General features: G+C 42.8%; 1 protein-coding gene across 1 annotated transcript in view; it reads left to right on the top strand.

The window, feature by feature from the left end:
• Positions 1–14,392, top strand: part of igf2r (insulin-like growth factor 2 receptor) — a 198,241-nt gene extending 183,849 nt beyond the window's left edge. The window contains exons 46-48 of the mRNA XM_059986536.1: positions 938–1,078; positions 6,102–6,171; positions 13,094–14,392. Coding sequence (XP_059842519.1) covers positions 938–1,078; positions 6,102–6,171; positions 13,094–13,534 — 652 coding nt within the window. The 3' untranslated portion in view covers positions 13,535–14,392. The remainder of the gene's footprint in view (positions 1–937; positions 1,079–6,101; positions 6,172–13,093) is intronic.
• The last annotated feature ends 1,426 nt before the right edge of the window (positions 14,393–15,818 follow it).

The following is a 15,818-nucleotide window of genomic DNA, read 5'->3' as shown; positions in this document are numbered from 1 at the left end:
GCTATCTTTTCCCTCACTCCCTGTAGTAACGTGGAGTGTATCCCATCTAGCACTAGGTAATAATCTATCCTAACGTTTTTCTCAAGTTTCAGCACATCCTCCTTAACATTAACATGTTCCAGCCCTTTAGCTGGTTCTGCACTGACCTCACATTTGCCAAGGTCCCTCTCACCAGTGATTATTGAAGCAAAGTATTCATTAAGGACCTCCATTACCTCCTCTGGAGCCACATGTTTCCTCTTCTATCCCCAATGTCTTACCCTCACTGTAGTCATTGTCCTGTTCTTCACATACATGTAGAATTCCTTTGGGTTTTCCTTAATCATTCTCACCAAGACCTTCTCATAGCCCTTTCTAAGTCCATTCTTTAGTTCCTTCATGGCTACTGTGTGATTGCCTAGAGCCTGGCTTCCTAAACCTTAAGTAAGATTCCTCCTTCCTCTTGACTAGATGTTCCACTTCTCTTGTCAACCATAGTTCCTTCACCCTGCCTTTCTTCCCCTCCTTCAAAGGAAAGCTGAGCCCTATGCAACAGCTCCCTAAACAAACTCCATATTTCTATTGTAAATCAGAATTCTCTTTCCAAAGATCTTGTGCTACTTTTAGGATGAGATCTGGAGTCTGCCTTGGAGACCAGGGAATATTTCTCTCTTAATCACCACTGAGAAATTCGGTAATTGGTTAGTACTGTTATGCTGATTGCTAACATTTTGGTAGATTCTTTGTGTTACATTGATATCTGTAGTTTCAAGGTGATCATGTTTTACATTGACTTGGAGAAGATCAGGGTTATAGGAGGAATCTGGTTAACAAGACTACTTGTGGTCTATACAAGTAGAAAGAATATGGAAGTTGGGATTGTAATGATTAGCAGAAATGCTTTGGGAAAATGTCTGCTCCTGGTGTGATTTGTCTGCCCTTTTTCTGTTTTGAACAGGCCAATCATTGATGTGATTCCTGGCGCGACGGATCAGGGCCTGTCTGGAAGGAGCAGGGCTGTAGGCGCAATGCTGAGCGTATTGCTGATCGTTCTGACTGCCTGCCTGTTCATCCTGCTGTTCTACAAACAGGAGCGAAGGTATGAACAGAAATGATGGTAGCCATGAATTTTGTTCAGTGTCTTTAGACTGGGCAGTACAGTCTCCCTTGCATCTGAAACTTGTAAGTGGACTGCTCATTGCCTCCTTAACGTTCAGTCTCGGGTCAGCTGTCTTGGTGGAGAATTGCCAATATCTGCCAAACTCATACCTGTCCTAAATAACCTACCCTTAATCTGAGACTCTGTCCTCTGTGAGAGCAGGGGTTCCTAATCTTTTTATGCCATGGATCAGTACTGTTAAGCAAGGGGTCTGTGGACCCCAGGTTGGGAACCCCTGATCTGGGACCAGGGGAAATCACTTTCCTCCAAACTGACATTCTATCCGTCACGTTGCTGCTCCTGCATATCACTCTTGAATAACTTGAGAACACCAACATGATATAAACTGATTTATTGCTTTTAAACTACTCTGCAAATTCAGCATCTCCAATTATAAGTTGGAGTGGGCTACACATTAAGTAGTAGTTTTCAATGAAGTTGGTGGTTGTGATTACTTAGACTTGTGATTAAGCTAGCCACCTATTGAGTAAAGACATGAATATTTCTATGTAATCTTGCCATTTGTGTATGGTATGGTTCTTTTCACTAAATTTAAACATTTGTCAGATCGTAAGACATAGCAGAATCTGGCCTCCAAGCCCATTGAGTTTGTTCCATCATGGCTGATCATTTTTTTCCAACCCCATTCTCCCCATAACTATTAACCCCCTTACCAGTTAGAGCCTACCAATCTCCCCAATAACCATACAACAATTACAGCACGGAAACAGGCCATCTCGGCCCTTCTAGTCCGTGCGGAACGCTTGCTCTCACCTAGTCCCACCGACCTGCACTCAGCCCATAACCGTCCATTCCTTTCCTGACTATATACCTATCCAATTTTTTTTAAATGACAAAATCGAACCTGTCTCTACCACTTCTACTGGAAGCTCGTTCCACACTGCTACCACTCTCTGAGTAAAGAAGTTCCCCCTCGTGTTTCCCCTAAACTTTTGCCCTTTAACTCTCAACTCATGTCCTCTTGTTTGAATCTCCCCTACTCTCAATGGAAAGAGCCTATCCACATCAACTCTATCTATCCCCCTCATAATTTTAAATACCTCTATCAAGTCCCCCTCAACCTTCTATGCTCCAAAGAGTAAAGACCTAACTTGTTCAACCTTTCTCAGTAACTTGGGTGCTGAAACCCATGTAACATTCTAGTAAATCTCATCTGTACTCTCTCTACTTTGTTGACATCTTTCCTTTAATTCGGTGACCAGAACTGTACACAATACTCCAAATTTGGCCTCACCAATGCCTTGTACAATTTTAACATTACATCCCAACTCCTATACTGAATGCTCTGATTTATAAAGGCCACCATACCAAAAGCTTTCTTCACCACCCTATCCACATGAGATTCCACCTTCAGGGAACTATGCACCATTATTCCTAGATCACTCTGTTCTACTGCATTCCTCAATGCCCATGTATGTCCTATTTGGGTTAGTCCTACCAAAATGTAGCACCTCACACTTATCAGCATTAAACTCCATCTGCCGTCTTTCAACCCACTCTTCTAACTGGCCTAAATCTCTCTGCAAGCTTTGAAAACCTACTTCATTATCCACAACGCCACCTATCTTAGTATCATCTGCATACTTACTAATCCAATTTTACCACCCCATCATCCAGATCATTAATGTATATGACAAACAACACTGGACCCAGTCCAGATCTCTGAGGCACACCACTAGTCACCGGCCTCCAACCTGACAAACAGTTATCCACCACTACTCTCTGGCATCTCCCACCCAGCCACTGTTGAATCTATTTCACTACTTCAATATTAATACCTAATGATTGAACCTTCCTAACTAACCTTCCATGTGGAACCTTGTCAAAGGCCTAACCTTGTCCATATAGACAACATCCACTGCTGTATCCTCATCAACTTTCCTAATAACTTCTTCAAAAAATTCAATAAGATTTGTTAGACATGACGTTCCATGCACAAATCTATGTTGACTGTTCCTAATCAGACCCTGTCTATCCAGGTAATTATATATACCGTCTCTATGAATACTTTCCATTAATTTACCCACCACTGACGTCAAACTGACAGGCCTATAATTGCTAGGTTTACTCTTAGAACCCTTTTTAAACAATGGAACCACATGAGCATTACACCAATCCTCTGGCACCATCCCCGTTTCTAATGACATTTGAAATATTTCTATCAGAGCCCCTGCTATTTCTACACTAACCTCCCTCAAGGTCCTAGGGAATATCCTGTCAGGATCCGGAGATTTATCCACTTTTATATTACTTAAAAGTGCCAGTACTTCCTCCTGTTTAATCATCATAGTTTCCATAACTTCCCTACTCGTTTCCCTTCACAATTCAATTCCACACAATTCAATATCTTTCTCCTTAGTGAATACCGAAGAAAAGACATTGTTCAAAATCTCCCCCATCTCTTTCGGCTCCACACATAGCTGTCCACTCTGATTCTCTAAGGGACCAATTTTATCCCTCACTATCCTTTTGCTATTAATATAGCTGTAGAAACCCTTTGGATTTACTTTCACCTAACTTGTCAAAAGCAGCCTCGTTTCTTCTTTTAGCTTTTCTAATTAGTTTGGCTTGGCTTTCGCAGCCCTGCATGGCAATGAATTCCACAGATTCACCACCCCATGGCTGAAAAAATTCCTGCATCTCCATCTACACCATGATAGTGAGGCAATTAAAACTACTCTCCACTGTATTCAGTAAGTAATGCCCCAACCTACTAAACCGCTCTTCATGTGCCAGCCCCATCATCCCAGAAGTCTGCCAAATGTACCTTTGCTGCAGTACCTCCAGAGCAAGTAAGGGCACAGTGGTAGCATAGCAGTAAGTGTGATACGATTACAGCTCAGAACTTTCTGGAGTTCAAAGTTCGGAGTTCAATTCCAGCAGCATCGATACGGAGTTTCTACGTTCTCCCTATCACTGCATGGGTTTCCTCCAGATGCTTTAGTTTTCTTCAACAGTCCAACAACATACCAGTTAGTAGGTTAGTTGGTCATTAAATTATCCTGTGGTTGGGCAAGCGTTAAATGGGTGAGTTACTGGGAGGTACGGTTCATTGGACCAGAAAGACCTGTTCTGTGTTGTATCTCTAAGTAAAAAAAATGAAATAAAATCTGTTCTAAAAAGTTGTCCCTTTATTCTGAGCTGTGCCATCAAATCCTGGACTTTCCGATTTATGGGAGCAATCTCCCCACATCCACTCTATAAGTATTTGTATAAATCTCTCAACACCTTCTCAATCTTGATTCCTTTACCTACAAACATAATAGTTGAAAAGTGTGATCTTTTCCTAATTCTATAGCGAGTGGCAGTCCCTGGTATAAGAGAGCTAGAAAGGACCAGGACCTAATACAAACCCCGCAGTTCCGGGCAAGAGTTTGAAAAGAGAGGCTTCAACTTCTGTTCTACTTCAAGGCAATATTAAATTGGATTTTTTTTAAAGAGCCGCAGCGAGATTCAAGTTGTGCAGTTTAGTGGTGTTACGGGTGGTCCAATGTCTGCCAGCTCCAGAGACCCTGACCTCAGGCTCTTGACTTTGTGGAGTTTGCAGGCTCTCCCTATAACTGTGTGGCTTTCCATGGGTGCTATAAGTGTGGTGACAATTGATGCTGTGTGGTGCTGTTGTGCCCTGAGAAACAGACTTATAACTCAGAGACCAGACATCAGCTCTCAGACATGTCCTCTCACCTTCCTTTTGATCCTATTGGGCCACTGTCTCCCAAACAAGCATCAACCTCTCTTTTCAGGAGATCCCAGCTTCCAGCCATGTAGTGACCCCATCCTAATTCTATATCTGTTCGCCACCCACAATCCAGTCAGTCACACCATTTCTCTCCAGAGCTGTCATAAAAAGCCTACAATGATGTAAGGAAATATTTCAAACTATATTGGAAGCTCATTTGTGGTTCAGGATATTCCCCATTCATTAGTAATCTTGTCACACAAGCTTGTATTGCTGTATTGAGTAAAAGTCATGAAGTTATTTGCATCAAAAGAAATTTGCCACATTCTCGTGGACCCGTGCTGGTTTTTATCCTATGTAGATGCTTTGCAGCTTGGTACAGCAACTGCTCTGCCCAATACGGGAAGAAAATGCAGAGAATTGTGGACACAGCACAGCATATCGCACAAACCAACCTCCCCTCCGTTGACTCTGTCTACACTTATAGCTACCTTGGTAAAGCAGCTAATGTAATCAAAGACTTCACCCACCCTGGGCATAATCTCTTCCAAACCCGGCCCCCAAGATACAGAAGTCTAAAATCATGCTCCAGCTTCTATCCCATGGACGCAAGGCTGTTACAAGAATGGTTCCCTAGTTTGATCAAAGGGGTGACCTCATTGAAACCTACTGAATGTTGAAAAGGCCTCGATAGAGTGGCTGTGGAGAGGATGCTCCCTATGGAGGGAGAGTCTAGGGCACAGCTTAGGAATAGAGGGACGTCCTTTTAGAACAGATGAGGCATTTCTCTAGCCAGAAAGTGGTGAATCTGGAACTCGCTGCCCCAGGCAGCTGTGAAGGCTAAGTCTTTATATTTAAGATGGCGGTTGATCAACTTTTGACTGATCATGGCATGAAGGGATATGGGGAGAAGGCAGGAGATTGGGACTGAGGATTCAGCATGATGAAATGGCGGAGCAGATTCAATGGGCCAAATGGCCTAATTCTTGTATCTAATGGTTTATCAGATGGACTTTGGACCGTTCTACCTCATTGTGGCCTTGCATATTACAACCTACCTGCAACTATAAACTTTATTCTGCTTTCCCTTACTGTTTTCCCTTATATTACCTCAATATATTTAAGTGAGGAAATATCTGAATGGCATGCAACAGTTTTTTTTCCATGTTGTGCACATGACATTAAGCCAACTTATGATTAATATAATTTACAGTTTCACTCCTTTTCAGCGCACATTTTTTATAACTCTCTGCATTTTTCCAGGGAAGCTATATTACAAAAAGTGATGGGGTGTTGCCGGAGGAGAACGCGAGTATCCTACAAGTACACAAAGGTGAGCATTTCCTACATTGTCAGCAATCTTTTAAAGTTAGTTTGTCCTTTAGTAAAAGTATAAGAATACCTCGGTATGGGGTGGAGAGGCGTCTCTACCAAAGGAGGTGTGAGGTGCTCCTTCCCTCCAGTAGCCTGCAGGTGACCTTTGGGCAAGGTGTATCACCTGCTTAGCCCCCTGATCACGGTCGCGTGAAGCCATGGGAGCAGGTGGTGGACGGTCGTATGAGCAGCTGGTACGGATCACAAGCCTTGCTTATGTGACTACTGACGTCAGGCAGGCAATCTCCAAAGAGTATTGATAATGGCTGGGGTCACCCATCTTGTAAAGACACTGCCCAGAAGAAGGCAACAGCAAACTACTTGCGTAGAAAAATTTGACAAGAGCAATCATGATCATAGAAAGACCATGATTGCCCACATTATACAACATGGGACATAGTGATGATGATGTAAGCACGTAATGTGAAGCAAGGTAAATAGAGCTAACTTTCACTCATCAGCTTCTATCCACTAAAGGAGAGTGGAATAAGAAAGTTAGTCCCAAGCTTTTCTGTATTATAGCAGAGTCTGTAGAAGTAGCAGAGGAATTGGGATCTGTCCTGAAATGTCGGCAGTTCTTCCCCCCCCAGGTCACCAACCCTCACTTTGACCAACCTCATGCAGGTTGCCGTCAAGTTTCTACTGAACACCCTAAACTTCTGACACAGGAGATTCTTCAGATGCTGGAATTCCAGAGTAATGCACACATACACAATGCTGGAGGAGCTCAGCAGGTCAGGCGGCATCTATGGAAAGGAATAACCAGTCAATATTTCAAGCCAAAACATAATGCTTCCATTCTCCTCATGTTCGTGTATCTATCCAAAGAGCCTCTTGAGCACCCCTCTAGTGATTTACCAATGATTTTTGAAGGATACTGAAGGTTTACTCAGGGGAAGGAAGGAAGTATTTATCAGGAAATTGATACTGAATAAGTCCCTTATTGGAACAAGGAGTAACTTTGTTCACAATATACATTTATGTGTATATTTGCTGTAGTGTGTTGGCATGACATGCAACAAAAAATACAATAACATTCAACAATTATAAAGAATTATGTAGTTAGAGTTTGAAGTATGGATATGGAATAAAATTGCATAGATACTGAAATCCCAGCATGCATTTACAATTTAAACAGCATTATATAAAGTGGTTTAAAGTGTTCGCCGTGCAGTGATGGGGGATAATAGACAGAGGAGTTGGGGGGTACTCACTAGAATGATTAATGGGATTAACAGCCTGGGGAGGGGGGGATAAAACTTCTAAGATGATGTGCAGTTTTTGTTTTAATAGTCCCAAGGGCTTTCCAGTGGGAGCTTTGGGAAAAGCCAGTTTGCAGGGTGGGTAGTGTCCACAGTGATTCTTCCTGCCAGCTTTGAGTTGGGCTGGGCATTTTAAAAGTTTAAAAGTGATGGTATTTTAAAATAAAGCATTTTAAAAGTGATGGTAGATTGCAGCAAGTGACCTTGGGGGGGGGGGGGGTGGATACAGCAGTGAAAAAATAAATCAGGACAAAAGGGGGTTGTAAAATGATCTTGGCAAATGGGAGTAAGGAAGGGAAATTCTAAAATCTGTATGAATATATCAGAAGTTAAAGGAAAGAGAGGGCATCCTCAGGGACCAAAGAAAAATTTGTGTATGTAACCAGGTGAGAGGAGCAAGGTGAAATCATCCCTATATTCAGCCAAAAGTAATCAAGTGTATTCACCAGGGTGAAGGACATGGGGACTAGAGAGTTAAGGAATGGATTGTCTGTATCAGAAAGGAGGAAGTGTTAGAACTTTGGAACTGAATAGGATCTATTCCAGGGTGCGGAGGGAAGCAAGGGAAGGGACTCTGGCAGGAATTTTTGTATAGATGAGGTACCAGAAGGATATTTACAGCTGGTCTGGCCATAGACTCATCTCCACCTTCTTGTCTTTTCCCCATAACCCTTAATTCCCCTACTGTGCAAAAACCTGTCCAACCTTGTCTTAAATATATTTACTGAGGTAGCCTCCACTGCTTTGTTTGCTTGAAAAGACAGGGCCTGGTCAGCATCGTTCTGTGCATGGGGAGAATGTGTCTCTCAGATCTCACCTGTTACAGATGTAACTGAGAACATTAGTGTGGTATATTTAGTTTATGTGGACTGTAGGCTTTTGATTAGGTCTGACCTGGTATACTGATTCTGAAGTTTAAGGCAGAAGGGATCTGATGTGTACTGGCAAACTGCATCCAAAATTGGCTTAGTGATGGGCAGAGTGTAGTGGTATGTGGGTGTAGGTCTAAATGATGTATTACAGGAATCTTTGCTGTTCATAATGTATGTAAATGATTGGGATGAGTTATCGAGTTCAAATTCAATTATCATTCAATCATGCACATGTATGCAGCTAAACGAAACAGCACTTCTCTGGGCTCAAGCTGCAAGACAGTCCATACAGTCACACACATCACAATAGCACATACTGTCACAGAAATAATAGTTCAGGTGCCAGAGAAGCATGGCTTGAAAGCTGATGAATGTTGGTGGGCACATTAGTAAGTTTGCAGGCAAGAATCAGAATCAGGCTTAATATCACTGGCATCGGTCATGAAATGTGTTAACTTTGTGGCAGCAGTACGTAATAATGGCAGGGGAGGGGGAAACTGGATTGCAGTATGAATATGTACTGTATATTAAATAGTCAAATAAGTAGTGCTAAAAAGAAATAAAGTAGTGAGGTAGTGTTCATGGGTTCAATGTCCATTCAGAAATCAGATGGAAGAAGGGAAGAAGCTGTTCCTGAATCATTGAGTGCGAGCCTTCAGGCTTCTGTATCTCCTTCCTGATGGTAGCAATGAGAAGATGGCATGTCCTGGGTGATGGGGTCCTTAATGATGGACGCCGCATTTGCGAGTCACCTTGAAGATGTCCTGGCTGCTACGAAGGCCAGTGCCCATGATTGATGGAGCTCACTAATTTTATAACTTGTAACTTTCTTCAATCCCATGGAAGTGTGAAGTAATGCATTCTGTGAAACCCATTTCTGGTAGGACACACAGAGTAAATTGTAGCTGCCTTGAAGTGTTGATATACAAGTCCATACTGTATCTCCCCAGAAGTGGTGTGGATAGGGTAGTGAAAAGAACATGTTATGTTGCCTTCATATGCTTCATGAGGCAGAGAGTGGCAGAGTTGAGACATGTTTCCGACTGCATTTGAAGTATGTACAGTTCTGGTCACCACAGTATGGAAGAGTAAAGAGAGTAGATGGGTTTCAGCAGGATGTTGACCAGAGGGCTCTGGGCCTATATTCACTGTAGTTTAAAAGAATGAGGGAGGATCTCATTGAAACCCATTGGATATTGAAAGGCCTAGATACAGTGTCCGTGGATGCTTTCAATAGGACTTGCGGGCACAACCTCAGAATACATACACGTCTCTTCAGAACAGAGGGGAGGAGGAATTTTTTTTTTAGCTGGAGGCTGGTGAAACTACGGAATTCATTGCCACTGATGGCTGTGGGGTCAAGTCACTGGGTATATATAAAGTGGAGTTTGATAGGTTTTTGATCAGTAAGGTTATCAAAGATTATTGGGAGATGGCAGGGGAATGGAATAATAAATCAGCCATGATAGAATGGTGCAGCAGACTGTATCGGCTAGTTCTGTTCCTATCTCTTCTGGTCCATTAGAATGAGTACTGTAGTTGTAAGGGGAAATTGGGTAGGCTTCCTAGGAGGTCAAAGGCTAAATTTATATAAAGGCTTACAACATTGAAGGGTATGAATAGGCTATGTAGTTGGTCTTTGTCCCCCAGGGCAGGAGAGTCTAGAACTAAAGGCACAGGTTTAAGGTGAAGAAGATGGGAGGATTAAGTTTTTCCACCCAGAAAGTGGTGAATAGTTTAAATGAGCTGCCAGAGGTGGTGGTAGAAGCAATGCTACTACATTGATCAAAAGGCGCATAGACTAGTACGGATGGGAAATATGTGAAGGATTACAGGCCTAACGCAGGTGAGTGTGGCTCACATAGCTATCAGTGGCATGGTAAGGTGTGGGTAGATGGGTGTCACTGGCATGGTAAGGTGTGGGTAGATGGGTGTCACTGGCATGGTCAGGGTGTGGGTAGATGGGTGTCACTGGCATGGTCAAGGTGTGGGTAGATGGGTGTCATTGGCATGGTCAAGGTGTGGGTAGACTGGTGTCACTGGCATGGTCAAGGTGTGGGTAGATGGGTGTCACTGGCATGGTCAAGGTGTGGGAAGACGGGTGTCACTGGCATGGTCAAGGTGTGGGTAGACGGGTGTCACTGGCATGGTCAAGGTGTGGGTAGATGGGTGTCACTGGCATGGTCAAGGTGTGGGTAGATGAGTGTCACTGGCATGGTCAAGGTGTGGGTAGATGAGTGTCACTGTTGCTGTACTCCAGGTGCTGAGAGGGCCTGTGTGATTCTGTGGTTATCTTTGAGCTTGTAAGTGAATCACATGGTTTGAGAGACCAGCTGTGATGAAAATGGAAATAAGTGTGTTCTTCAATCCTGGGGGTTGCTGAGAGGTTGCCCTCCGGGTGCTGGAGCTGCATGGAGATCTGAGTAGTTTCAAAGTTCAGAGTAAATTTATTATCTATGTACTATGTACCCTGAGATCCACTTTCTTGTGGCATTCACAGTAAATACAAAGAAACAAATAGAAGTAATGAAAATTACACACAAGTGAAGTTGGACCAAAAGACAACCTAGTGGAAATACGAAACAGAAAAATTATCAAAATAACAAATGAATATTATCGAGTATGAGTTGTAGAATCCTTGAGTGTGGGGGTATTGGTTGGGGTGAATGAAGTTATCCACGCTGGTTCAGGAGCCTAACAATTGTTCCTGTGACCCAAGGCAGCAGTGAGAAGAGAACTTGGCCTGGAAAGTGGCTGTTCTTGACGATAGATGCTGCTTTCCTGTGACACCAGTCTGTGTTGATGTACACAGTGGGGAGGGTTTTTACCTGTGATGAACTGGGCAGTATCCATGACTTTTTGTTGAATTTTCCAATCAAGGGATTGGTGTTTGAGTAGCTTGGTCTCACTGTCAGGCTGAGGGCTGCTGTCAGGCCCCCTGCCACCCTGTCATAATTAAGAGTTGGTGTTTCCCCATATCAGGGAAGTATGACACGGCAGTGACTCTGGGTTAAGTTTCAGTTGTCAGACTAGTGAACAGAGTACAAATCAATCGAAGGAAGAACAGATTCAATCTTAGATTAATTTGCTCTGTCGCTCAATGCTTGGGGTGACTTAATCCTCAAACCAAAGCTGAATTGTTCAAGTAGCAGACATTGAGGTGGAGAATTATTATTTTTCTTGTAATTTAATCTTATGCTTGTCTGTATTTGTATATAATCACCTACACCCAGTGGCCACTTTATTAGGTACCTCCTATATCGAATAAAGCAGCACCTGAGTAAATGTTCATGATCTTCTGCTGCTGTAGCTCATCCACTTTAATGTTCGACGTGTTGTGCATTCAGGGATGCTCTTCTGCACATCACTGTTGTAACGCGTGGTTATCTGAGTTACTGTCACCTTCCTGTCAGCTTGAACCAGTCTGGCCATTCTCCACTGTCCTCTCTCATTAAAATGTGTTTTCATCCACAGAACTGGTGCTCACTGGATTTTTTTGTTGCACTGTTCTCTGTACACTGTAGAGACTTGTGTGTGAAAATCTAGGAGATCAGCAGTTTCTGAGATACTCAAACCACCCCATCTGGCACCGAGAATCGTTCCACTGTCAAAGTCACTTACATCACATTTCTTTCCCATTCGATGCTTGGTCAAAAACAATCAAACCTCTTGACCGTGTCTGCATGCTTTTATGCACTGAATTGGTGCTACATGATTGGCTGATGAGATATTTGCATTAACGAGCAGGTAAACCTAATAAAGTGATCACTGAGTGTATAATAGACAGTGGCAGTGTTAGATTGGGGTGAAGAATTGATATTTTTCTTGGAATTTAATTTAAGCTTGTTTTTATATTTTAGTTAACTGTATACAGTTAATTGTTCAGGTACAGTTGCCTCTACATTTTTAAGCTTGTTTATTTTTTATAGTATTTTAAAAATTGAGCAATTACCTGTATGTAGGTGACTAAAACATACTGAGTTTTCCATGGGTTACAGTTGCCTCAGTTTTTCTGGAAATTTCTTGGTCTCAGTGGCGAGTGTCACATTACTTGATTTTGACTTTCTCTTTGGTTAATAGTTATCAATTGAAATTTTGCTATCAGAGACCGCTTTATGACTACATTTGTTTTTATTCTTTTTCCGTGTTTCTTCCTGTGCTCATGTAATACTCAGTAAAACGGTCACAAGCTGCACTGCTTGGATTGCAAAAGCATCTGGATCCAACAGCAGGCTGAGAAAACATGGCCTTCTGCTCGATTGGCAGTGACTTCATCTCTGCACACTGTGCTGCCCTGTCAGCGTGGTGATGGACAACTTGTTCATTTCTCACTTGCTGCCATTTTACGTGTCTCAAACAGTTAGATGTCAATACAATGACCTTTACCTGAAACTGTTACGCTGGAATGGTAAAAAGGCAGACTGTTGAAATACATACCTGACATGCAAACCATTGACTCATTTGAAGGCTAGCTTTATTTGTCATATATACATTGAAACCTACAATGGAATACATCATTTGTGTCAAGTCAAATCAGCGAGAAGTCGGCAAATGTCACCACACTGAAGGTGAGGGCTCTAAAACCTTAACTGTAGGTATTTGGAACGTGTGTGGAAACCCACTGGGCAAACTTACAGACGGCAGTGGAAATCGCACCCTCAGCTTACAGGTGGCACTGTAAGTCGGGCCAGCATCACGTTGGAATAATAGTGAGAAATAATTCCATTTTGTTTTCTCTCCCGATCAGATTAACGGTGAAGAGGAGGGTGATGAACATGAGACAGAATGGTTGATGGAAGAAGTCTCATCGGCTGACGAGAGTTGTCCGAAGCAAGGGAGAAAGTGTCAGGAAAATGGTCTGAACCATGTTGTCACCCGTGCCGTGAACCCGGACATCCTCAGCTCGTTCCCACTGGACGATCAGGACAGTGAGGATGAAGTGTTGATGGTGCCCGACGTGAAAGTCAGCTCCAGTCGGACATGTGAGCCCACTTTGGGGGCCAGGGGGAAGCAGTGGCAGCAGCACGAACACTTTCACGGCGGAAGTGGCGAGGGTTTGTTCAGCGTGCAAAAAGGGAGCAAGGGGCACTCGAACTCAAAGCCTCGAGTGAAGCGGGATAGGCCTGCACAAGGCTCCCAAAGCATGACATTTCATGACGACAGTGATGAGGACATGCTGAAAGTTTAACCATCGTGCCTGTCTTCTGACGAATCTGATAGGACAGCCACTGCCAGACGTGGTTGTGAGGAACCTGTCTGAACCTTATTCTGCTGATAATTTAAGGAACCTTGCTGATCTGCAAATTCTAATGGAGGGGAACTGCATAAACAATCCTGACTGTTTACAATGACGTGTAAAAAGAAAATAATTTCAATTCCTAGCTATTGTCTATTTATACTTTAAATAAAACTAAAGCTTTTGCTCACAGCTGTTACGGGGGTATTGTTCCCAAGTATTGCAGAGTTCTACAGTGCTTTAACTTCGATTGACTTTTTTTTTAAACAAAAAGCCAGGAGGAACAGAGTAAAAGAATGTCTGTAGTTCAGTATTTTTGATTAGCTTCCATGAAGCACTCCCGTTTTCTTGCATAATATCTTTTGGAAGTTATGGAAAAGTAGCAAGGCTCTGTGGATACCGGTACTTTAATCTTGCTCCCAAACAACAAAAAGGGATGCAAGGGTGTTGGAGGAATTCACCTTTTGTTTTTGGGGTTTTGATTGACATCAAGAAAGGTTGTGTTGGAGGAAGGGGAAACTGTAGTATTATGAAATTATGGTGGTACATTCGGGAATGTAGGATGGCAGGCAAATCATTTTGATCTTATTGCATGTCTCTCCTGTGTACCCTACATAATCATTGTCCACATGGTACCAAAGTGCAAAAATGTATTCGGCCAAGTGTTTTTTTTTCCCCATCTAATTCAGGTTTGGATTCAGAGACTTTTATTTAGCAATCAAAGCTATGTGATTTGTTTTCATATGGGAAGTTTGATAATTTTGTTGTAATATGAATCACACCACTCATTACAATAAAAGGTGGAAATTCCCAGTCTGGTTATGCTTCTATTTGAGACTATCTTTTCATGATAGAAAAATCAAAGTACAAAACTTGAAATGTGAATTTTTTTTTCAATTGCATGTCTCTCCAGTGTTGTGTAGCTTGATGGGCCTTTGTGTTAATGATTTGGTACAGAAAAAGCTACGCTTATTCTTGAGATGGCGTGCAATTTTCAGATGACTGTCAACCAGTGGGTTTCAAGTTGCTGATGTATTCTGGACCTCATGAAATGTAACGAATGTGTTCATTCTGCATTCACAGCTTTAAGCACTCCTTACACCAAACCAAATGATTGTACTTGCTGTGTTCTAAACCACATTATCAGGCAGGCGAGTTTGAATGCTTTACATTACTTTTAGTTACTTCATGCTCTCTCCCATTTTTCTTGCAGAGTAAAGCACTAAAGTTGCCTATTAATTTCAACTTTGATTCTGGGTTTGCTTCCTGTTACATTGTGTAATCTTTTAATCTTTCACCCAGCAGTTGTTTGCTCCCTATTTTCATTTTTCTAATATCTGCTTGCATCTCATAACCCAGGCTCCTCTGCTGGGGTGCACAGACCCCTTGTTTAATGGTATTAGTCCATGGCATTAAGGTTGGGAACTCCTGCCTTTCAGTCAATTCTATTCTGTGGGCCTGGTTCCTTCTACAAGGTTCTGTCCTTAGCCAAGGGAAAGGTATATGGAGTGTCCATTAGCAGGGGTGACAGACAGTGGGACCCAGTGGCCACATTATTAATACCTCTGTACCTATAAAGTGGCCTTCAAGTGTACGTTCGTGGTGCATTCCATCCACTTTAAGGTTCGACATGTTCTGCATTAAGAGATGGTCTCTGCACGCCACTATTGTAAGATTTGGTTATCAGAGTTACTGTTACCTTCCTGTCGGCTTGAAGTAGTCTGGCCATTCTCCTCTGCCCTTTCTCATTAACAGGTCTGAACCTCTTGACCGTGTCGGCATGCTTTTATGCATTGAGTTGCAGCCACATGATTGGCAAATTAGATATTTGCATTAAAGAGCAAGTGTACAGGTACACCTAATAAAGTGGCCACTGTGTATAAGTTGAGGGGTATAGACGGGATAAATGCAACAGACTTTTTCCAGAGCTTGGGTAAAACTAGAACGAGAGGTCAAAGGTTAAGAGTGAGAGGTAGGGGGAACATGAGGAGCTTCCCTCTGAAGGTGCAGAATGAGCTGCCGGGGGAAGTGGAGGATGTACGGTTGATTGCAACACATGAAGTTTGCATAGGTACACGGGTGGTACGGGTATGAGGGCCAGGATCAGGGACTTGGTATGGGTATGAGGGCCACGATCAGGGACTTGGTACGGGTATGAGGGCCACGATCAGAGACTTGGTACAGGTATGAGGGCCAGGATCAGGGACTTGGTACGGGCATGAGGGCCACGATCAGG

Source organism: Hypanus sabinus, chromosome 12 (genome assembly GCF_030144855.1).
Source record: "Hypanus sabinus isolate sHypSab1 chromosome 12, sHypSab1.hap1, whole genome shotgun sequence".
Taxonomy (NCBI): Eukaryota; Metazoa; Chordata; class Chondrichthyes; order Myliobatiformes; family Dasyatidae; genus Hypanus; species Hypanus sabinus.
The sequence above is the reverse complement of the archived record's forward strand: the minus strand, read 5'-3'. Positions and strand labels throughout refer to the sequence as shown.